Source organism: Musca autumnalis, unplaced genomic scaffold, assembly GCF_047663935.1.
Source record: "Musca autumnalis isolate F117 unplaced genomic scaffold, ASM4766393v1 scaffold_1, whole genome shotgun sequence".
NCBI classification, from domain to species: Eukaryota; Metazoa; Arthropoda; class Insecta; order Diptera; family Muscidae; genus Musca; species Musca autumnalis.
This window is the reverse complement of record NW_027411644.1, coordinates 10,098,065-10,121,218: the sequence shown is the minus strand read 5'-3', so window position 1 is coordinate 10,121,218 and position 23,154 is coordinate 10,098,065. Positions and strand designations below refer to the sequence as shown.

Genomic DNA, 23,154 nt, shown 5'->3' with positions numbered 1-23,154 from the left:
CCCTTTGTACTTAACAAAAGAGTGAAAATAAAAGAACAATAGTTGAATTATGCTGTACATTTGTTTGTAACACATTATATTCGGTTCTTCGATCTAAAAATTGTTGTAGATTTTTTGAGTTTGCCCCATAGAACCCAAGCTATCTTCAATATGAACTATTCTCTGAAATTCTAAATTCACGAGAAATCAATTATTTAATTTTTTATTGTTTTCAATTTTCGAATCGGAAGATATCATTTGCTGAATCTTCTAGAAATCGATGCAATTTAAAGTGTCAAATCGAGTGTATTTTTCTGACAGGTGATTAAATGGCTCTATTATTTTTTCCAATCTAGACATACATGTATACATTAGGGTTATGACTTCTCCATCTTTGAGTGAATGAACTCTTGCCTATTAATAACTAAAATAACGCTTATTATATTTAAATATTGAAAATGGTAACGCACAAACCAATTAAAAAAAATTAAAAAAAATTCTATGAAATGAAATGATTTTTTTAAACATTTTCCTATTGCATGAATGAGTGACCTTTTGCCTATTATTGACTATACACGGTGCTCTTGAACCAACTTTAAATGAAAGGAGCTTACACCTGGGAAGTTTTTGCGGATTCTGAAACTGCAATGTTCATAGATGGTAAAAATCAAAAACCCCAAAAAATTGCTGGAGTGCTTTTTAAATAAATAGCGGCAAAAGTTCACATTTTTATGTGTTTTACCATTTTTTATAATTTTAAATATATAGAAGTTCTTACTTACTTACTTAGCTGGCCCATTACAGAACATTTGTTCCATGACCGAACTAAGAAAAGATCTCCAATTCTCTCTGTTTCGTGCTTCGCTTTTTGGAATACCGCGTCTTGTCATCTCTTCATCCACTTGTTTGTGCCATCTATTCTTTGGCCTGCCAATTCTGCGTGCACCGCCATGTGAATCGAATTTATACGCCTTTTTAGCGGGTTCATCATCGCTCATTCTTATTATATGGCCTAGCCAACGCAATCGCTGCATCCGATACGTTTAACTATATTGATGTCGTTGTATAGCAGATACAGCTCGGGGTTTATACGACGTCGATATTCACCGTAGCCGATCTGCGTTGACCTTTCGAAGAATTTTTCTCTCAAACACGTCAAGCACTGCGTTATCTCCTTGCGCAAGTACTCAGGCTTCGGAACCATACATCAGCACGGGTAGTATCATTGTTTTGTAAATCGTTATTTTTGTTTGACGTGTTGTGGCTTTGTATTTAAAGTGCCAAAGTAGCATCTGTTAGCCAATACAATTCTTCTTTTCATTTCACAGCTGATGTCGTTTGTTGTGTTTACGGAGGTGCCGAGGTAGACGAAGTCTTTTACTACCTCAAAATTATAGGAACCAAATTCCACAGTTGGTCCGAGCTCAATAGACGCGCGTCAACGCCATTAACTTGGTCTTCTCACCGTTTACCGCCAGACCCACTTTAGCAGATTCTCCTTCGACCTTCATAAAGGTATCGGTTACTTTTTTACTGATCGTCCCATGATGTCTATATCATCAGCGTAAGCAAGTAACATGTGGCTATTGGTGTAGATTGTGCCACTTCTTTTGACGTTTGCCTCTCGTATAACCTTTGCTAGCAGGATGTTGAAAAGTACAAACGAAAGCTGTCCCCTTGCCTGAAACCTCTTTTGGTACAAAACTCTTCGCAGAGGTTCTTTCCTATTTTAACTGAAGATCTTGTGTCAGTTAGAGTCATTTTACAAAGCCGAATGGGGATACGAAATTCAGACATGGCTTGGAATACCTTTGAACGTAGCGGGCTGCCGAAGGCTGCATTATAATCGAAAAAAAGGTGGTAGGTGTCGATATGCATCTCTTGGGTCTTCTCCAGGATTTGCCGCAGGGTAAATATCTGGTCAATGGTGGACTTGCCAGGTCTAAAACCGCATTGGTATGGTCCAATTATTTCGTTGACCATGGGCTTTAGTCGTTCGCACAATATCCCTGACACTATCTTGTATGCGATAGGGAGAAGACTTATGCCCCTATAGTTGGAGCATAAAGTCTTATCTCCTTTCTTATGGACGGGACACAGGAGGCTCAGGTGTCATTCGTCGGGTACGCGTTCTTCCTGCCAGATGGAGCTAACTAGCTGATGCATACACCTTATCAACGTGTCGCCTCCGGTTTTAAACAGCCCGGCTGGTAGGCCATCAGATCCTGCTGCCTTATTATTATTCAGCCGGTTTATTGCTGTCTTTACCTACTCTTGGCGGGTGGTATACATTCAATCCCATTTTCTGGGATTGGATCTGTGGTATGATGCTCTTTCCATATCCTTAGCACACTATCTGTATCAGTTACCAGATTACCTTGCTGGTCTCTACAGGAGGATGTGCCAGTTCCAAAGCCATCAGTTTGATGTTTCACTCTTTGGTAGATTTTTCGGACTTCATTCTGTCTCCTGTACATCTCGATTTGTTCACACTCCCGCTTTTCCATCTCTCTCTTTTTCCTGCGGAAAAGACGTTTCTCCTCTCTCCTTTTCTCCCGATACCTCTCTCGTGCGCTACGCGTTGCTACGGATTGTAAATTAGCCCTATATGCCGCATTTTTCTCTTCGATAGCAGCACGACACTCTTGATCATACCATGTATTCCTTGGTGGAGGTCTCTGGTATCCAAGTATGGAGTTTGCGGCTGTTTGCATAGAGTGGGCAATACTTTGCCATTGCGCTGATATGTTATCGGGATGAGGAGTGCTTTAATTAAGTAATTGGGGTAGTTGAGTGGAATATGCTGTGGTTATCTGTTGTGATTGCAGCTTACCGATAGCCAACTTCCGTGTTGTGCCTGTTCGCACTTTGTTTCCTACGTTTAATCAGTAGACAGCGGAATTTTATGCAACCCCTATTTTTGGTCCGATTCATGTCAAATTTTGAGACTGGGCATATTTTTGGCTTCTGATTACATTGCAATCGAAACATATGACATATGCAAAATTATGCAAAATGCATAAATTTTTGCATATGCAAAATTTATGCATTTTACATATTTTCTTATGCAACAAATATTTCAATAATAGGTACAAAAATTTTTGTGTGTAAAATTTTTCTGTTTAAAATTCTCTTCAAGTCAATAAAATAGAGAAATGTATAACCACAGCAACATCCTTCAAAATACCTGCACCCAAACTGACAAATTTTAGGTCATTTCGGTGGGATATTGAGGCCACAACCTTCAAAATACGGAAAATCGGGAGGTACCATTCTATGGGGGCTATATGAAGACATAGACCTATATCGAGAAAGTTCAGGTGGAAAGTTTAATACCTCCAAGGAAGACTTAATACCAAATTTCAGCCATTTCGGAGGAATATTGAGGCCACAACCTTCAAAATACCAGAAATCCGGAGGTACCGTTCTATGGGGGCTATATGAAGGCGTGAACCTATGCCGAGAAATTTCAATTGGGAAGTTTTTTACCCCCAACGAAAACTAAATACCAAATTTCAGTCATTTCGGTGGAATATTGAGGCCACAACCTTCAAAATTCCGGAATTTGGGAGGTACCGTTCTATGGGGGCTATATGAAGAGGTGGACCTATACCGACAAATTTCAGGTGGAAAGTTTTATACCCACATCGAAGATTTAATACCAAATTTCAGCCATTTCGGAGGGATATTGAGGGCACAACTTTCAAAATACCGAATATCGGTAGGTACCGTTCTATGGGGACTATGTGAAGACGTGGACCTATGCGGACAGATTTCAGTTGTAAAGTTGCATACCCCTAACGAAGACTTAATACCAAATTTCAGCCATTTCGGTGGGATATTTAGACCACAAACCCTTGAATATATTTTTGCATATGGTTTTGCATATGCTCATTTTATGCAGATATGTACAAATATGTCAAAATATGCACGATATGCAGAATATGCAAAATATGCAAAAATTTCTGGGCATAATTCGTTTTATTTTGTAATAAAACGAGTTTCTGTCTAATCAGATTTTCTCTACGACCATCCTAACCATATATGCATTTGCATAGGATTCCGCAGTCTATTAATCAGGTACGTACCTTTTCTGCAACAAGGTAGTGGTCCTCTATGTTTGCACCTCGGAACGATCGATCACAACGTGATCAATTTGATTTCTTGTTCTTTGATCTGGCGACAGCCAGGTGCCTTTATGAATATCGATATGCTTAAATGTGGTACTGATAACTACCATGTTTCTTGCAGCTGCAAAGTCTATCAGCCTCATACCATTGTCAGATGTTTCACTGTGGAGACTGAATTTTCCGACTGTTGGGCCTAGTATAATTTTAATGTCATGGGCAGGGCAACGGTTACAAGTTTCTTCTAAGCGCTCGTAAAATATATCTTTGGTCTGTTCGTCCTTGTCTTCAGTGGGAGCATGAGCGCAAATAAAGCTGATGTTGAAGAATTTTGCTTTTAATCGAATTGCAGCGAGTCTTTCATTCACTGGGGTGAAGCTGGAGACCAGATGTTTTAACCTCCGACCAACTACAAATCCGCAACAAAACTCATGCTTTGTGTCATGGCAGCTATAATACAGTGCGTCACCTTTAGGTGTTGTTGTGACGCCTTTCCCGTTCCATCGTATTTCCTGTATGGCGGTAATGTCGGCCTTGTACTTTTCAAGTACATCTGCCAATGCGTAAACTGCACCTTCTCTATAAAGAGAGCGAACATTCCAGGTGTAGATTCGCAGATCATGGTCCTTAAAACGTTTGCGGGGTTCGTCAACTTTAGAGAGGTTTGTTTTTCTTTTCTTTCGTTTTTCATAGTAGGCTGTTGTTTTCTAGGGGAGGGTTACTAACCCGACGCCCAAACCCAAGTTTTTAACGTTCTTATGGGTGAACCCGCGGCACATGTTAGCTCACTACCTTTAACGGGTGTTAAAGGAAGTTCAGATTGGGAAAATTCACTGACTGTATCGTCTCCTTATAAAACAATGTCATGACAGCAATTTCCCAACGTTAACTTATATATCTCAAAAATGGTACAACCTAGAAAAAAATTGCGAAAGCCAATCTTGTAGAGAATTTTCACAGCTATAAGATTTTTTCTAGTCTTATTCCGATAAGAATTGCCATTTTCAAGCAAAATTGCGAAAGACTAAAATAAACCTAAAAATGTGAATTTTTTACCGCTATGTATTTAAAAATACCTCCAGCGATTTTTCTTGTTTTTGGATTTTTCTCATATATTAACATTGCTGTCTCAGAATTCGCAAGACCTTCCGACCCTTCCGGTTTTCATTTAAAGTTAGTAAGGGCGCACCGTGCATGACATTGTTTTATAAGGAGGCAATACAGTCAGTACATTGTCCCTATTTGAATTTCTATATCTCAAAACAGGTGAAACCTACGATAATATCGTAAAGGTCAATCTAGCAGAGAATTTTCACCGCTACAACATTTTCTTAAATCTCATTTCGAAAGGACTTGCGGTTTCCACAAAAATCGTGAAAACCTAAACAAACCCTAAAAATGTAAACTGTGACCGCGATTTTTTTAAAAAGCGCTCCGGCTTTTTTTTGTATTTTGATTTTTCGCATATATGAACATTGTAGTTTCAGAATCCGCAAAAACTTCCCACGTGGAAGCTCCTTTCATTCAAAGTTCGTACAATATCACAGTAAATAATAAATTGTATTCCATTTAAATATTGAAAACGGTCCCGCACAAAACACTTTAAATTGATCTGATATATGAAATAAAATTATATCTATATATATAAAAGAGCTTAGTGATGACTGAGTGAGTGAGTGAGTGAGTGAGTGAGTGACTGGCATATCATCGCCCAGACGAAACCGCTGAAGCTAGAAAGCTGAAATTTTGACTGTGCGTTGCTGTTGGTGTGTAGGCGTGAGATAAGGCTGGGTTTTTGGAAATTCGACCTAGAAGGGTACGAAAAGTACTAAAAGTTACTAAATATGGTACCCTTTGTATTAGACAAACGGGAAGAGCTAGAGCTCTGAAATTTGGAATGAGGGTAACTGATGGAGAGTTAGAAAGATGTACCAAAGGGTTTTTGGAAATTCGAACTATAAGTGTACAAAAAGTTACTAAATTTGGTACCAATTGTATATTTTGAGCGGATATAGCTACAATCTTCAAATTTGGTATGGGAATCAAGGTTGGGAAGTGGTGTTGATATAAGGAAATGATTTTGGAAGTTCGTACTTATGTGTACGAGTAGTACTAAATGGTACTAAATTTGGTACAATTTGGATTTGGGTGAACGGATAGACCTGAAAACCTGCAATTTGGAATTTAGATTACCGTTGAAGTGTACGATTGAGATATGGGCATAGTTTTGGAAATGCATACTTATGTGTACGAAAAGTACTAGATGTTACTAAATTTAGTACAATTTGGATTTGGGTGACCGGATAGACCTAGAAACCTGAAATTTTGGACTTAGAATGATTATTGATGGAGTGAAGATTGAGGATGTTTTGGAAATTCGTAGGGTACGAAAAGTACAAAATGGTACTTAATTTGGTACAAATTGGATTTGGATGAACGGATAGAGCTGGAATCCTGAAATTTGAAATTTAGATTAATGTTGAAGTGTAGGATTGAGATATGGGAGTAGTTTTGCAAATACATACTTATGTGTACGAAGAGTACTAAATGGTACTAAATTTGGTACAATTTGGATTTGGGTACTTATGGCTACGGAAAGTACTAAATTTTTTACAAATTGGATTTGGGTGAACAGATAGAGCTGGATTCCTGAAATTTGGATTTAAGATTACTGATGGAGTTAGGGATTGATGAAGTTTTGGAAATTCGTACTTTTGGGTACAGAAAGTACTAAATGGTACTAAATTTAGTACAATTTGGATTTGGATGAACAGATAGAGCTGGAATCCTGAAATTATAATAAATTATATTAAAAAAATAATTAATAATCCAGAAATTTGGAATTAAATTACTTTTGGAGTGTAGGATTAAGGTACTTTTGGAAATTAGTACTTATGGGTACGGAAAGTATTATAATGGTACTAAATTTGGTACAATTACCATTTGAGTGAACGGATAGGGCTGGAATCATTAAAAGTGGAATAAAGATTACTGTTTTAGTATAAGATTGAGGAAGTTTTGGAAATTCGTACTAAATTTGGTACAATTTGGGTTTGGGTGAACAGATAGAGCTGGAATACTAAAATTTGAAATTGGAGTGTAGGTTTGAGGTGGTTTTGGAAATTCGTACGTATTAGAGCGAAAAGTTCTAAACGGTACTAAATATGGCATAATTTGGGTTTGAGTGAACGGAGATAGCTGGAATTTAGGAAGTTAGGTTACTGTTGGAGTGTAGAACTGGAATAGTTTTGGAAGTTCGTACATGTGGTAACGGATAGAGGTGGAATCCTTAAAAATTCGGAATTACTGTTGGAGATAGTAATTGAAATTCGTACTTTCATACGAAAAGTATTTATTGTATTATGATAGAGGAATTCGGAAATTTGGTATTATAGCCGCTTATATATATATAGGTTTAGATATGAATGTAGTTGTGGATATAAGTACAATAAGTGTACGAAAATTATGAATTAAATGAAACTAACACAGAATTTGGTTCAAATTGTTATTGTGTAAAAGAGTAGAGCTGACATTGTGAAATTCGGTATTCATATAGCAGTTGGCGTTTATAGTGGAGATAGAGAGGAAGTTTTGGAAATTATGTGTACGAAAAATGTTAAATCGCGGTTTGGATATAGTTTTGGATATAAGGAAGTTATTTTTAAACTTATACAGTATCGGCCAAAACTAAAGCACCCCCTCAATAAATTTTTTTGAAATGATAATTTTTTTATGAAAACTAAATTATAAATTTATATTTTATTTTTCTTTTTATTTATTTATATCTTTATAATAGGAAAATACAAAAATAAGGAATTCAGAATTTAATAAACAAAAGTTAAAATTCAAAAAATATTTTAGGTAGCAAATATAAGCGGACACAACTAAAGCACCCCCCAATTTGAGGTACAACAAAAAATATTGAAATCAATATTTCGTTGCGTATCCTCTATTCTGAATGACACATCACATCTTTTTGGCATAGAAGATACTAAATTATTAATTACTGCAGGCGAAATAATTGATTTTCGGAAAATTTAGCTTAAATTCTCAAAATACTGAAAATCGGAAGGTACCGTTATATGGAGGCTATACCCAAACGTGGACCCAGGTCCACGATTTTTGGTGGATATCTTTTGTGACCACTAAGAACCCTAAGTACCAAATTACAGCTAATTTAGTAGGAAAATGTTTCTTAAATATCCGAAATACCGAAGATCGGAAGGTACCGCTATAAGGGGGCTATACCAAAACATTAGCCGATATTGTTCATATTCATCCAAAAATGATGCTACAGCATCCACTAGTCAAATACAATACGCTAACGTTTAAAAATTAGCAAAAGAACGAATTGCAGAAGAACGATAGACGCCGGCTTATTCAGTCCACGACCAGCAAAAAAAACCTTTCATATCGACTAAAAATGAAGGAGCCAGACTGGCATTCGCCAAGACCCATTTGAACTGTTTTCCGATGAATCTATGTTTAATTTAAAGTATTCAGATGGTAAAAGGCTTGGACCAAATGGGCAACCGTTAAATCCTAAATATTGCAAAGACACTGTAAAACATGGAGGCGGAAGGTTTTTTGCTGGTCGTCGGCTGAATAAGCCGGCGTCTACCGTTCTTTTGCAATTCGTTCTTTTCCTAATTTTTAAACCTAAGGGATTTAGTATTTGACCAGAGAATGCTGTAGCATCATTTTTGGATGAATATGAACAATATCGGCTAATGTTTTGGTATAGCCCCCTTATAGCGGTACCTTCCGATCTTCGGTATTTCGGATATTTAAGCCACATTTTCCTACTAAATTAGCTGTAATTTGGACCTTGGGGTTCTAAGTGGTCACAAAACATATCCACCAAAAATCGTGGACCTGGGTCCATGTTTGGGTATAGCCTCCATATAACGGTACCTTCCGATTTTCAGTATTTTGAGGATTTAAGCTAAATTTTCCGAAAACCGATTATTTCGCCTGCAATAATTAATAATTTAGTATCCTTTATGCCTAAAAGATGTGATTGTGTCATTCAGAATAGAGGATAAGCAACGAAATATTGATTTCAATAGTTTTTGCTGCACCTCAAATTGGGGGGTGCTTTAGTTTTGTCCGCTTATATTTGCGACCTAAAATGTTTTTTGAATTTTAACTTTTGTTTATTAAATTCTGAACTCCTTATTTTTGTATTTTTCAATTATAAAGATATAAATAAATAAAAAGAAAAATAAAAAATAAATTTATAATTTAGTTTTCATAAAATAATTATCATTTCAAAAAAATTTACTGAGGGGGTGCTTTAGTTTTGGCCGATACTGTACATATTATAAGTACTAAATTTGCTATCAGTTTGGTGTTGCATGAAGGGATAGAAATTGAATTTCGAATTGTTGTATGAGGGTTTGTGATGCTGTTTAGACAAGGGATTTTTTGAAATGCATACAAATTCTGAAATTAGGCTGAGGGCTGGCTGATTTATTGAGAAATAGAAAATGTACTAAATAGTATTAAATTTGACGTTGTGTTGACATTGGTTGTAGCATTGAAGCTGCAATTATATAATTAGGGTGTGAAAAGTACAAAATTGCAATAAGTTTGGTATTGGGCTAAGGAATAGAAGTGGAATTCCGATTTATTATTTATTTGTCAGGTTCATTGTTAGAGGTGGTCGTACAATAAGTGTACTAGAAGTATTAAATAATACCAAATATTAAAGCACTGGTATTGAGTGAATCGATAAATGAAACTTAACAAGATCAGAATGTTTATGAAAATCCACCTTTCAATGTATGAAAGGTTCCTACATGTAGTACCATTGGCATTGGGTGAACAAATAGAGTTAAAACTGTGAAATTTGAGCTAAGGTCTTGAGTTTTAAAATTTTACTAAATAGTGTACTATTGTTTTTATGTAAGTCCATATTTACATTAGGCAATTTTCCTTGCGGCAATTGTCAGTTTGAAGGTGAGAGAGGTGAGGCATATGGTAACTCTCACCAACAAACTGGCAATTGCCGCAAGGAAAATTGCCTAATGTAAATGTGGACTTACCACGAATTCGGTTTCTAAATAATGTACTGAAATCAACAAGTCAAACGTATCTTTTCAACAAAATTGTTTTTATTTTTTTTTGTCTATTTTTTATTTTTGTTGTCTATTCTGATCGTTTATTTTTGTTGTCTATTCTGATCGTTATAGTAAGTTCATTTGAAAACGGAAAATTTATGCGGCTAATGTTTTACAAGAAGATTTTTACACCCTGAGAACAAAAAGGCCTAAAATAAAACGTCTCAAAAATTAACTGTTATATAGGGTAAGATCTTTTGAATAAAGGTTTTCTACATTTTTATATCACAAATTCCAAAATACCCATACCGTTCTAATAAAACTTAGACTGGAATTTAAAATGTAGGCCGCTGCTGAAGTGTAGAGGTCTTTGTTGAAATTCGAACAAAACCTGTACGAACAGTATTTAAATGAAATTAAATATCAATTCAAATAGGTATTAGTACATCAAAATTTTCACTGTTCACCATATTATATATTGTTTATGTGTATATTATTCCTTTTCCGCATACGAAGTAGCGGGTATTTTGCTAGTATGATATAAAATGGTATATTTAGTGAGATACAAAAGGTTGTGCCACTTTGGTTCGCGTGGCTTCAAAGTTGTTTTAGTTATATATCTGACAATGGTGACTTCAAAAGGCTCATATAGAAACATTTTCAACGGATCATGAGGTTTTTTATCGCTTCACTTTATAATTAAGATTTTATGAGGGTTGGAGTTTTTATATTGGATGGCGGCTTTTATTTTGCTTTTCAAAATAGTCAGGCTTAAGTCGTTCCGTTAATATTTTATTAAAACAACTTTAATTTGTTAGTGGAAAAAATTGGCTTTGTTTACCAAGGGGTAAGGCAGGGAAGATTATTGTTTCGGATCTCGCCACAGACTCTCATCAGTTCCCTTGTTTCTTGTTTTTCATCACGAAACTTTTTATACTCAAGCGCTAATTGTTCGCTCAAACAGATACGTGTCCAAAGAAACACTATGTTTGACAATTTCTATGGCACTACCTAATATCTAAAGTGAAGTTGTTCGAATTTAGGTAGTGCCAAAGAAATTCTGAATCAGACTGTTTCTTTGGTCAGGTATCTATTTGAGCGAACAATTCACACTTGGGTATAAAAAGTTTCTTGTTGAAAAACAATAAACAAGGGACTGATGAGGTCCGAAACTATAGGCTTCCCTGCCTTACCCCTTGGACTGATGAGGTCCGAAACTATAGGCTTCCCTGCCTTACCCCTTGGTAAACATCGCCAATTTTTCCCCTAATAAATTAAAGTTGTTTAAAAAATATTAAAACAACGACTATGGGCTTAAACCTGCCTATTTTGAAAAGCAAGTTTAAGATTGGTCTAATCTTAGGTAATGACAAGATTGTAAAAATTGTATAACCCTAGTGTACATAGGAGAGAAACAGTTAATTTGGTCTAACAGCCCAGCTATTACTGCTTTTGATGTCCGCAATTAGTTATGACATTAATCGTGTGACTGCTAGACATATGGTTATTCGATATATATACAAGAAATCCCTGACCATCAACGCATTATATTACCTTACCATTAACCATTAACATTAACAACAACGACAGCGACAATATGGAATTGTTTAACATATTTAAAATCTTGTGTTTCAATTTGGGTATCATAATTACAATATTGGGCCAGTCAGCTTGCTATGGAAGATCCAGTGAATTGCAGGCCTTTAAAAAATATCTGGAGTTTAAAAATCTAAAACAAGCCATTATAATCTATGGTGGAGCTGCACGAAATCACTACTCGTTCGAAACTTTACATCAAGATTCTAACCGAACATCTCATTACTATCTTACGTTCTTTAACCTTAACAATTTGAAAAGTGATACGGATATTAAGAAACTATTTCGAGGAAATTCTCCTCGAATGGGTATTTTTATAACCCATTCCGCATGTGATACCATGGAGAATCGGTTCCTGATAAAATCATCGGAAAATTTGCTTTTTAATAATTCCCTCTCATGGTTTATTGTCTTGAAAAATGATTGCAATAAAAACAATCAACCAAATTTAAAGGATAACATTCAAGCGGTCTTTGGAAATTTGAATATACTAATAAATGCGGATGTTACGGTGGCCGTGAAGAGGAAAAAGTGAGACAATCAAAAATTGATGTTATGAACAATATGAAAATTCTTATCTTGCTATTTAGGTGTTTCTTGGATTTGGTTGATATTTATAAAATATGCCAAACATGTAATGATAATAAACTGACCGTGGAGTATAAAGGGAATTTTTCGCAGGAGAATGGTTTTTTGGTTGAAAAAGATTTTATGCAACTATTTGTATTGCGGAGGCGTAACTTTGAAAACACATCAGTTGCAGTGGCTACCGCAGTAAGTCCGATTTATTTCAATTATCTTATGGATTTTATTTTGTTTTTATTACATTGTAGCTCGTTAACTATTCTCCAACACTAAACATGTCGATTTCGGAATATTTGAACGACAACAAACGTTATTTGCAAAATGATTTTATGCAAAGGAAGACATATCAGCTTATGTCTATAACACAGGATATTTATAATTTCAGGTAAAACAGTTGTGACGAAACACCAATATCAAAAGTAACAATAATTTTGTACAGCAGACATGAGTTTTTTAGGGTTTTTTCAAAATCTAAGAAAATGGACTTAAATTTTACATGTGTTGACGAAATAGATACATCGTTCCTTGTGTCCATGGAATTATGCACCAAGTTTTTTTGCTTACCTACATATGAGAACTCTCTTTTATCAATGAGTACACACCGATTCATAAATGGTCAATGATATGGGACCTGCTTTCAATCACAGAGTCCGAAAGGCATTTTAAGATTCCGATTGTAAAGAAATGGTACATGGCTGAAATACTCAGAACACGCCGCTTACAATAGTTTAGGGGTATCGAACAGTGCTCAAGTTGGATGTAAAGTCCGTTAAACCATGGTGGCACCTGAATTCAACGTTTGTATATTTTACTTCAATAATCAATTTTTATTGTGATTTTTACTCACATATGGGAAATGTTGCCAATTCTTTCATATGCCATTTCCAAAAAAAATAATATTATCTTTTCGCGCTATATCAACGATTTTTAAGAAAAAAAAAATTCCCTGTAAAAGTCCGCTCGCGAGCAAATTTTTGGTTTTGCGGATAAAAGTTATAGCGGTTTTACTTCTGCTTTTAAGAAAAAAATTATAAAAAAGCAAAGCACAATTGTCACTAAAAAGTTATCACGAAGGGACGTAAGTGAGTAGACCGCAAAATATTTGTAAAATGTTACTCAACATTCGCGGAATTTACAAAAAATTGGCAAAATTTTAAATGTAATCCGACTTTATTTCAAAATATAGGTCTATTTACCCGCCAAAGTTACAAAAAATGCGACCAAAATTACAATGATCGAGATAAAAGTTTGGATGTTATAGTAACAAAAAATAAATTTTAGTTTGCAAAAAAAAGATTTCACTTGCATTCTGTAATTGAATATTTTGGAAGAAAAACCTATAGGATTACTTCTTTTATTATAACCTCAGCATTTATTCTAACGAGGGTATATACACTTTCATACGGACAAAATGTGCTTCATCGAGATAATGCTTTTGGACGAAATCCGTTTCAGACAACTTGGAGTTGATTTAGCAATGTCCGTCCGTCCGTCTGTCTGTCTGGCTGGGTCGTGCGCACGATAACTCTCGAACGGATCAACCGATTTAGTCCAAAATTTTGCTTTCGTAAAATTTTGTCCTAACTTAGTTTAAGTTCGAAAATGGGTTATATCGGTCCACCCCTTTTGGTACCTCCCCCTCAAAAGTTCGAAAAATTTGTGCGCACGATAACTCTTGCAGGGCGTAACCGATTTGGTTCATACTTTGCACATAATAATATATCTACCAGACTTAGATGAGGTGCCAGTATGGACTCAAATGGTCCCCTTCTTCGGGTGCCTCCCACACAAAATTTCGGAAAAGTTCAGTTTAGGACCTGCTCTCGAATCGCTTTGATTTTTGTTGTAGCAACTTGTATTCACGGCCCCTTACGACGCACAGTGGTTCAGAATCGTTTTTCCTGGTCAAAATTCTGTATCTTTTGAACGCATAGAGATATTTTTACAATTTTTTTTGTTAGACAGATAACACAATCAGCTTTCCGGTGAATTATAAGCGGTCAAATTCGGTGTGGTAGGTGCAGAGAAATTCAAGGTCAAAGATGAACTTTTGAATTTTTTACTATTTTTCATCAAAATATCAGTGTTTCTGTGTTTTTTATATCTTCTTATATACTAAATATGGTCAATAGGGTTATGACGTTTTTACAACCTCATATCCCTGTATCATGTTGGGATGAACTTTTACATAAGATTACATAAAATCTTAATTTGGATAAAAAAACCTCACGCACAAAATCATTTGAAAAATTTTATTTATGCATTTTTGTCATTTTTTGGAGTCACTATAAGTAGATATTAAAAAATATATAAATAATAAAATAAATAGTAAATAAAATAAATATACTAACATAACAGGGATCATAAAACACAAAAGAAAGTTAAATATTCACATTGTCAATGGAGGAGTTTTATAAGTCTTGCATACTGGTTGCTTCGGGCAATGTCGATTGGAAATTCATCTTTTTTCCAATGAGTATTCAAGCATTTGAGAGCTTTGGGTAGTCATTCAGAGCTGCAGATAGTTCTTCGAAATCTTCGGAGCCGAACAATTGACTACTGGAACAATGATCAGCCCATGAGTAGGAAATGGATAAACAGATTTTACGCAATCTTCTCCGGGTTTCAGGCATCAGTATAAAAGCAAGTAAAGCTAGAATGGCACGAGAGTTCCAGCGTGCATTGCAAATGTTTGGGATCTGCCTAAAATCTACAAAAGGAATCTCACTCTTCTCAGTGAAATGGCGGAAAACACGAGTAAGGTGGAAGAGAAACTTCATGTCGTCTCTCCAGCGACCTGTTTCTTTAATCAATGTTGTACCATTACTGAAGGCTACTTTCAATTGAATATAGTTTTTCATCAAATCCTTCACAAGAAAGTATTCGGTGTTTGGTGATGTTGTATACGAATGGAGTTCGTCGTCCATAACAACCCGAAGAACTCGATCCAGCACATGGTCCTGGCAACTGATGAACTTGGGTGCGGTGTAACCTTTCGCTTCAAACATTTGCTGTCGACTGTCTTTTTGCCGGTATTCACGCTTGTTGTATTGGCAACAATCATCACAATTGATCCCCAGAGGTTGAACTCCTCTAACACATTCTGGAGACCTTCTGCGATTGTTTTAGCTTTCCCATTTTTCAATTTGAGCCCAGTCAATCTAATTTCTTTAAATTCGTTCTTGAGGACCACTGTCTGATATTCATAGCTCTCAAAGTGTTTCCCATCAAAATGCATGCTCCACTTCTGCAGATAAATCGTGTTTACCAAGTGGTTCTTCAACCGAGCAGCTTCCTTGAAGATAGCCATGTGGATTTCTCTGACTGACATGGGGTTGGGATTTAAATGCCTTCAGTGGAAAGCTACTGGAACATCGGACGAAATCTTTGAACTTGTAACAAGGCTTCTTGCAATGCCTGTTTGTTTATGCTTCCTTTGCTAGTTGATGCTGAATTTTCATCCTCCCAAGGACTATCTGTACTACTGTCGTAAAAATCTGAGCCACCTTCGGAACAATCAGATATCGCTGAACTGGTAAATGTGGGCGCACTCGCTTTTATTGTCTTCCTTCGCTTGGACGTGTGAATAGTATTGATACCAGCAGGTTTGCCGCTTGAATAACCAACGCGGCCTTTGCCCCCAATTTGCAGTTTGAGAGTTTCTCGCCTTCTTTGTAATCCACTCGCCCTTTACATTGGTGATGTCAAACAGTTCCCTCGTTGGATCAAAGTTTCGTTTTCTTCTGCAGCGCTCGTAGTCTTTCAGAAGAGTTATTAGTTTTGCCTGAATGGCTTGGTCCGATATATGCGGGAAGTTCAATATTTCATCCCTAGAACCTTAAGCTCTACAGCAATTACAGCGATCCTCTCTGTCTGTCCTTTTGCTGTAGACTGAAGAGATTTGATGCGACCAATGACGTGTATCTTCAGAGGCAAGCGACTCCGTTCACTCACTGCTGTTTCCACAATTGCCACTATGCCTCTTCTTAATGGCGCTTGAAACTGGACTAGATTTTTTGTCCAGGTTTCTTTGTTCTTCTCTGCGTTGGAAGCACTCTTCTTGAATGACATGTTATAATTCCCTTTTCACTTCACTTTCACTATTCACTTTTTATATTTGTTTTTTTTTTTGGGGGGGGGTTTTCGACACTTGTTGAATGACACAAAACGATCAATGAACACCTATTTATACAAGAATTTTTCAATATTTTTCTAACAGGTACTTATAAGTGGGCTTATTTATGGTGACATTATACCTGATTCAGCACGTGTGCGTTGTAAAATTTTAAAAAATTTCCATAAAAATAAGGCTAACAAATGTGGTTTCTGTAGTCAACAGAAAAACACACATCAATAAAAATGCAAATCCTTTCCTTCATACATTGAACGTAAAGGAGTAACTCTCATAAATGAACCAGTAGAGCAATTAGTCATAAATTTATGAAAGTTTATTAGCTCCCTACCGCAATCATAAAAATGAGTTATCCTTTTTTCACTAATGTAGAAATTGTGAGAATCATAAAAAACCGTCAAAGTATTTTTCCAGAGAGATACATACGATTCAACATGTGATACCTTCACTTAATTGTAAATAAAAACGTGAGATGTTCATCGATTTTTATGATCAATGTCTCATTTTTTTCATAGGTTATGTGGCTTTTCGTAGGAGTAATAACATTTTTCAAACTATTACCTGAGGAAAAATAAAATAGCTCATGTTGTGTAAACTCTACAGTAATTCGTTTACACTATGTTTAAAAGCCACAATCTAACATACCTAAAAAAGAACAATGAACGCAATATCTGTTATGGTTTCCGAGAAATAGCTATTTCTTTCTCCAGAAGTTTGCAAAAATTACGTATTTCTCAAACATGGGAAAAATGTTCGTCTTTACGGGCATCCCACGTTCGCATCTTTCAATATTTTGACCTAATTTTTTGGTTTCCTTAGTTTCAATATGTTTACTATCGAATCCCATATAGAAATTAAATAACTGTGACAAAACAAAATTTTGATTTTTGGCCAGGAAAATCGTTTCTTGAACCATTGTGCGACGGTATAAGTTTCATCAGGGCAAGTCAATACTTCCCCACAAAAGTTCAAAAATGTTCGGAAAAATTGTGCGCACTATGACTCTTGATGGGAGTGATCGATTTGGTCCATACCTTCTTCTTCTTTATTTGCTAATCCGTTTTTCAGATATTAAGCGACCATACAATGTTATAGTATTACATCTGAATATGTTTTAATATTTTATATTATGAAATTATTGACAGCTCTCGGTTTTTAGCAGCATGTAGCAGATTTGTTTCACATCTGTATCCTGTCCACTCTTGGATGTTACTTAGCCAGTATATCTCTCTTCTGCCTCTTGGTTGTTGTCCTTCTATGGTACATTTAATAATACATTGCATAAACTTGTATTTATCATTACTCATCAAGTGTCCAAGGTATGCGGTTTTTCTTGATTTGACAGTGTTCAAGAGTTGTCTGTCGAGATGCATTCGTCTTAGAATTTCTTGGTTTGAAGTGTGCGATGTATAGGGCACCTTTAGAATTCTTCGATAGACCCATATTTCAAATGCTTCAATTTCCATACCTTACGCATCCTTATATATCTACCAGATGTAGATCAGGTTCGAATATGGACTATATTTGTACACTCCATCGGGTACGTCCCACACAAAATTTTAGATTAATTCACCTTAAGACCTGCTCTCGAATCACTTTGATTTTTGTTGAAGCAACTTGCATTCGCTGCCTCAACTACGGCAGTAAAAGTTTTTTCAGGGGCAATTCCATACTTCTTGAGAAAACAGTCCGAAAGTTGTAAAATCCCATATGGCATAATATGTATAGCTGGAAAGCTCGAACCGAATACTGCGTTCGTCCACACTTTGGATATTCTAATATTTCTTCTAATATAAGATGCAATTCGAAGGTGGTGCTTATAGGTCCACTCCTTCCGGTACCTCCCCCAAGCTCTATCTATTGATATTCCCGCAAGTTTTTGAGCTTTAAGCCTATCCATACTTTTGCCGGTTCATACGCCCAAAATTTTGAAAATACTCCTAAATACGTAAGTTTTTCTTGGGGAAACAAGTATTTCAATCCACACAGGCTGAGGGTTAGGCCGGGGCGATTTTAAAACCTTAATGGGCCCTTCGCGTTTCTGATTCCTGGGATTGATTAGACTATAGGTCTACGGTGAAAATCGAGACTCCCGATTTTGACTTTAAGTTTTTTTATCCACTTTTTTGACATTTTGGCGTATAACGGCCAAACCATTGAGATTTTCGATCCAACACAAAGACACAAATTGTAGCCAAAACAGTAATTAATGTATGCCAAAACAGGCATACATAGCACACACAAGTGAGCAAAGACTATAGTCGGGACGGGGCCGACTATGTGATACCCTACATTACTACTCCCGTGCATAAGATTTTCACTGGTAAACATTTCTTTTAGGGAATATTATCTGACTACCACCAAACTCAATATGCGCATTCCTCTCTGGCCAACAGAATTTTTTGACGATCCGATCAAAATTGCGAGCTGTAGCGTGATTACAAAAATGCAAAAATTGGATGCATTACCGACTGTTGTGATATCTCTCTTGTTTGACCACCTTCGCCTACCAATTTTACATTAATGTAAATATGATATTTTTTCTTCCACTGACAAGCTTTGCCGTTGGAATACTCATTCTAGAAGCTTATACACTCTCAAAAGTTCGTGACTATGCGATCAAAATTGCTACATGTAGCGTGATTAAAAAAGGGAAAATGTGATATCTCGAACCTAATTTATATCGTTGTAAATGTGTGATTTTTCTACTTTCTTGTTCAAGTCCTGCATTTGGAAGGTCCCCAACCAACGCTGAGATATTCGTCATTACAATTAAGATAGCAAAGATGAAAACTTGTGTTGGATTGGCGACTACTGCGATATCTCCGCGTTGTAGAGGTAAAATTTTCTTCTTTCATTGCCAGGTTTTCTTTTGGTATACCTCTTTTAGAATCGTAGATATTCGCTTTGTAATAAAACTTTAACGTTTTATCCAAATAAGATTTTTTTGCTTATTCAGACTCCTGAATATTATCCGACCGTCACTAAACCTAATAGGCTTCTTCCTCTGTGGGTCCCATATACACTCTCAAAATTTCGTGACGATCCGATCAAAATTGCGATATGTAGCGTTATTATAAAAAAAGTGAAAATGGGATGCATGACCGACTATTGTGATATCTCCGTTGTTAAACCACGTACTCGAACCTAATTTCCATTGTTGTAAAGGTGTGATTTTCTACTTTCTTATAAAAGTACTGCATTTGGAATGTCTCCAACCAACGCTGAGATATTTGTCATTACAATTAAGATCGCAAAAATGAAAACTTGTATCCGTTTTTTGATCACCTACGAAAACATATTTTACATCGTTGTAAAGGTGATATTTTCTTCTCTCATTGCCAGATTTTTCTTGTGGTATACCCCTTTTAGAAACGTAGATATTTGTTTTGTAATGAAAGTTTGACTATTTATCCAAATACAATTTTTGCAGCTGCCGACCTCTGAATATTATCTGGCCAACTACCAAAATTTGGTGACGATCCGATCAAAATTGCGATTACAAGGTTTAGATGGACAGACGGACGGACGCACAAAGCCAGATCGACTCAGCTCGTCGAGACGTTCATTTTGGTATATACATATATGTATGGTTCACGAACATTTTTTCGATGCGTTACAACTTTTTGGCCAAAACCAACTTATAATGCCCTCATCACATAGTGTAGTGTAGGGTATACACATTCTTTTCTTTCATATTGCCATAGACTGGGGTAAAAAACTATCTGCAAAACCATTTGATTATTTTTCAATGTTTCACTTTAGCTTTCACCTACGTATAGAGGATGAATGGGGATTATTTACTAATGGAACATGGACCGGAGTTCTAGGCCTTCTTAACAATCATGAAATTGAATTTACATTATTGCCACTACGTTATATGAGCGAACGTCTGCATATAATCAGCTATACGCCAGAGGTGCATGTTGAATTGTAAGTGAATTGTGTTTAGACATGATAATAAAACACCTTACCTTCAGCTGTAAAAAAACAATAACACGCCTTTTGTATTATTACAGAGTTCGCTTTCTTCTGCGCCATCCAAAACGTACCGGTATACGTAATATCTTCTTTGAACCCCTAACAGTTACCGTGTGGTGGTCAGTGCTGGCCATAATTGTAATCACAGGAATTATGCTGGGCATACATGTACATGCCGAATATCAACTTTATTGGAAATTGAAAACACTACAGCCGCATCAGAGCGCCGCCACAACATTACAACAACTTGTTCCCGAACATAAACTGGATTTTATTGTATTGACCATATTGGAGGCGGCATTTATGCAGGGTCCTACACCTGAGCATTTTCATGCCAATTCGACGCGTTTGTTATTGACCTCGGTATCTGTGTTTGCCCTATTGCTGATGCAGTTTTATGCGGCATTTATTGTTAGCTCTTTGCTATCGGAAGCGCCACGCACCATCACCACCCTAGATGCCCTGTACAATAGTAGTCTGGAGATTGGTATGGAAAATGCTTGGTATAATTATGACATGTTCAATACAACAACAACTACTACAAATCCGTTGGTACGCACCATTTTCAAGAATCGCATCTGCAAGAATGGCAAACGAAATATTCTGACTTTGGAAGAAGGTGTACAGCGTGTGGCCAAGGGAGGTTTTGCTTTCCATGTAACACTTAGTCGGGTATACCAGCTATTGGTGGGTATGTATGAGCGGAGGGTGAGGGAGAGAGAGATGATGAAGTGGAAAATGTTTTTTAAGTGAAATAAGTAATGCGTGTATGTATGACTTTATGTAACACATACATAATTTCGTATTAGTTTTTCCGCACATGTTAGTCGTCATTAATTATTACACATAATTTCCATGATATGTGTTTGTTTTTTTGTTTCCAGATATCTTGACTGAATCCCAATTCTGTGAACTTCAAGAGATTTCCTTTAGTAACCCATTTACAACCGGTATCGGCGTGGAGAAAACATCACCCTATTTTGAATATTTGAAAAGTGCCATATTGAAATTTCGTGAATCTGGCATCTTGAAATACAGTGACCTTGTATGGAAAGTACCAAAGATCGATTGTGCAGCATTGGCCAAAAATGATGTTGAAGTTGATATGGAACATTTTGCTCCGGTATTGGTATTCTTGGCATTTGCCATTATGACATCGGTGTGGGTGTTTGTCTTTGAATACCTTTACAAAAGTTATAAAATTGTTTACAAAACTATGCGTAAATGTTTACGCAAATAAACCAACAAACACACTTTTGCCACAAATGAAGTGTGAAGGAGGCGAAGAATAGGAAACAAAAGCTGTCCCCCACCTCATTTGTATGTATTGTGAGAATTGTACACAACATTATTTGCAAGTTTATTATTAACATAATTAAACAAATTAAATTTTATTTGCAGCAAAACAATGAGGGTTCAGGCTATAACAGGCTTCAAATAATTGCTGGCAAATATTTTTGTAGGGATGTCGATGTGGAAATAGACTTTTAAACTGCACTAAATTTTGTTGATGTTGAGCACTTTATGGATGTAGAAAATAAATGTTGTAGCTTTTACTTATTTTTATATTTGTTCTCAGGATATGACTGGTTACACTGAAGGGTTATTGTTTGAGGGATATTTTTTATTAAATTTTATTTGTATTGCATGCTCAACGGGTATACAGGAAAAATATTTTTCGGTTTTATGGTTTTATGACACGTTTTTATACAAGTTCGAAGATGGACATTATCAGTACACTCCGTAGGCTAACACTCAACCAAAAAAGAGCAACATGGAAAATTGTGTGGTTTTTTAATGTATGAAGTGGGAACGGGTGACGTAGGGGATGTAACACACAAATGGACGGTCCTGACCTGACAAAGCCCACGTCCCTCTTTCAGCTCAGTCGGAGGTTAAGAAATCTGGTGGATGAAATACTTGGAAAAAAAACTAATGTTTTAACATAAGTTTTATTTGCACCCATACAATACTTAGGACAAAGTCGAGCAGACCAAAGTTATAGTTTACGAGCCTTACATAAGGCCGGTGTCCTGCCGATGTCATTAAAATTATTCTAGTCGATTTTAATGCCAAATTTGGAAAGAGGAATACATTTGGCCCAAAAATCTGGAAATTCCGTTTCCACAATGAAACATCTGACAATGGAATAAGGCTGATATACTTCGTATCGCCAAAAATTGTACTTTGCAGTATCAGACTTAAGCATCGCGACATTCATAAGAACACCAGATTGAAGGACTAGAAACCCACTTTATATCGTTGCGATAAATGGAAGACATTCATCAAGCATTTTGACTCGTTCCTAGGAGGAATCATCGACCCGGATCACTACCTTGTGGCAACTATTTAACCGATGTTACCACCTTTTTCCATTCGAGGTATATTCAGATTTCCGCCACAAAATCTACAGCCAGTCTGTTCACCACATAGACAGCGCAGTTTGGACGTGAGTTGAATGTCGTGGCCGACGTTAGCAGAATTCCGACCACAAACTGCCCTAAAATTTTAGGGGTCACATTCGACACTACATTCACGTCGTGCGCATACGCCACAGCTATCTGCACCCCAAGTGCCTAGAAACCTAGTTGACCACATATAACGCGATATGTCGGTCTGTTGTAAGTTATGCGGCTCCAGTCTGGTCCCCCAGATTATGTGATACGAATTGGAAAAAAGATTCAAACTTTCC

The 23,154-nt window shown here is 36.4% G+C and overlaps 1 protein-coding gene across 2 annotated transcripts; it reads left to right on the top strand.

Annotated features, from left to right (window-relative positions):
• Window positions 1-11,635: 11,635 nt before the first annotated feature.
• Ir84a (Ionotropic receptor 84a) lies at window positions 11,636-22,014 on the top strand. Of its 2 annotated transcripts, XR_012409326.1 has the most exons (7): window positions 11,636-12,295; window positions 12,355-12,538; window positions 12,598-12,734; window positions 20,247-20,414; window positions 20,501-21,153; window positions 21,347-21,782; window positions 21,864-22,014. XR_012409326.1 is itself a non-coding variant. In XM_073963251.1 (6 exons), the coding sequence occupies exons 1-6, from the start codon at window positions 11,766-11,768 to the stop codon at window positions 21,700-21,702; spliced, it is 2,028 nt and encodes a 675-aa protein (XP_073819352.1). In that variant the 5' UTR covers window positions 11,636-11,765; the 3' UTR covers window positions 21,703-21,783. The 2 variants fall into 2 exon arrangements, 1 of the variants encoding a protein (XP_073819352.1); XM_073963251.1 differs by lacking the exon at window positions 21,864-22,014 and having other exon boundaries at window positions 21,347-21,783.
• The last annotated feature ends 1,140 nt before the right edge of the window (window positions 22,015-23,154 follow it).

Excerpts from the sequence above, each read along its gene's own strand:
- Ir84a (XM_073963251.1), top strand. The coding sequence starts at position 11,766 with ATGGAATTGTTTAACATATTTAAAATCTTGTGTTTCAATTTGGGTATC. Across the intron at positions 20,415-20,500 it reads CCAGAGGTGCATGTTGAATT|AGTTCGCTTTCTTCTGCGCC; the intron begins GTAAGTGAATTG and ends GTATTATTACAG. Across the intron at positions 21,154-21,346 it reads GGTATACCAGCTATTGGTGG|ATATCTTGACTGAATCCCAA; the intron begins GTATGTATGAGC and ends TTTTGTTTCCAG.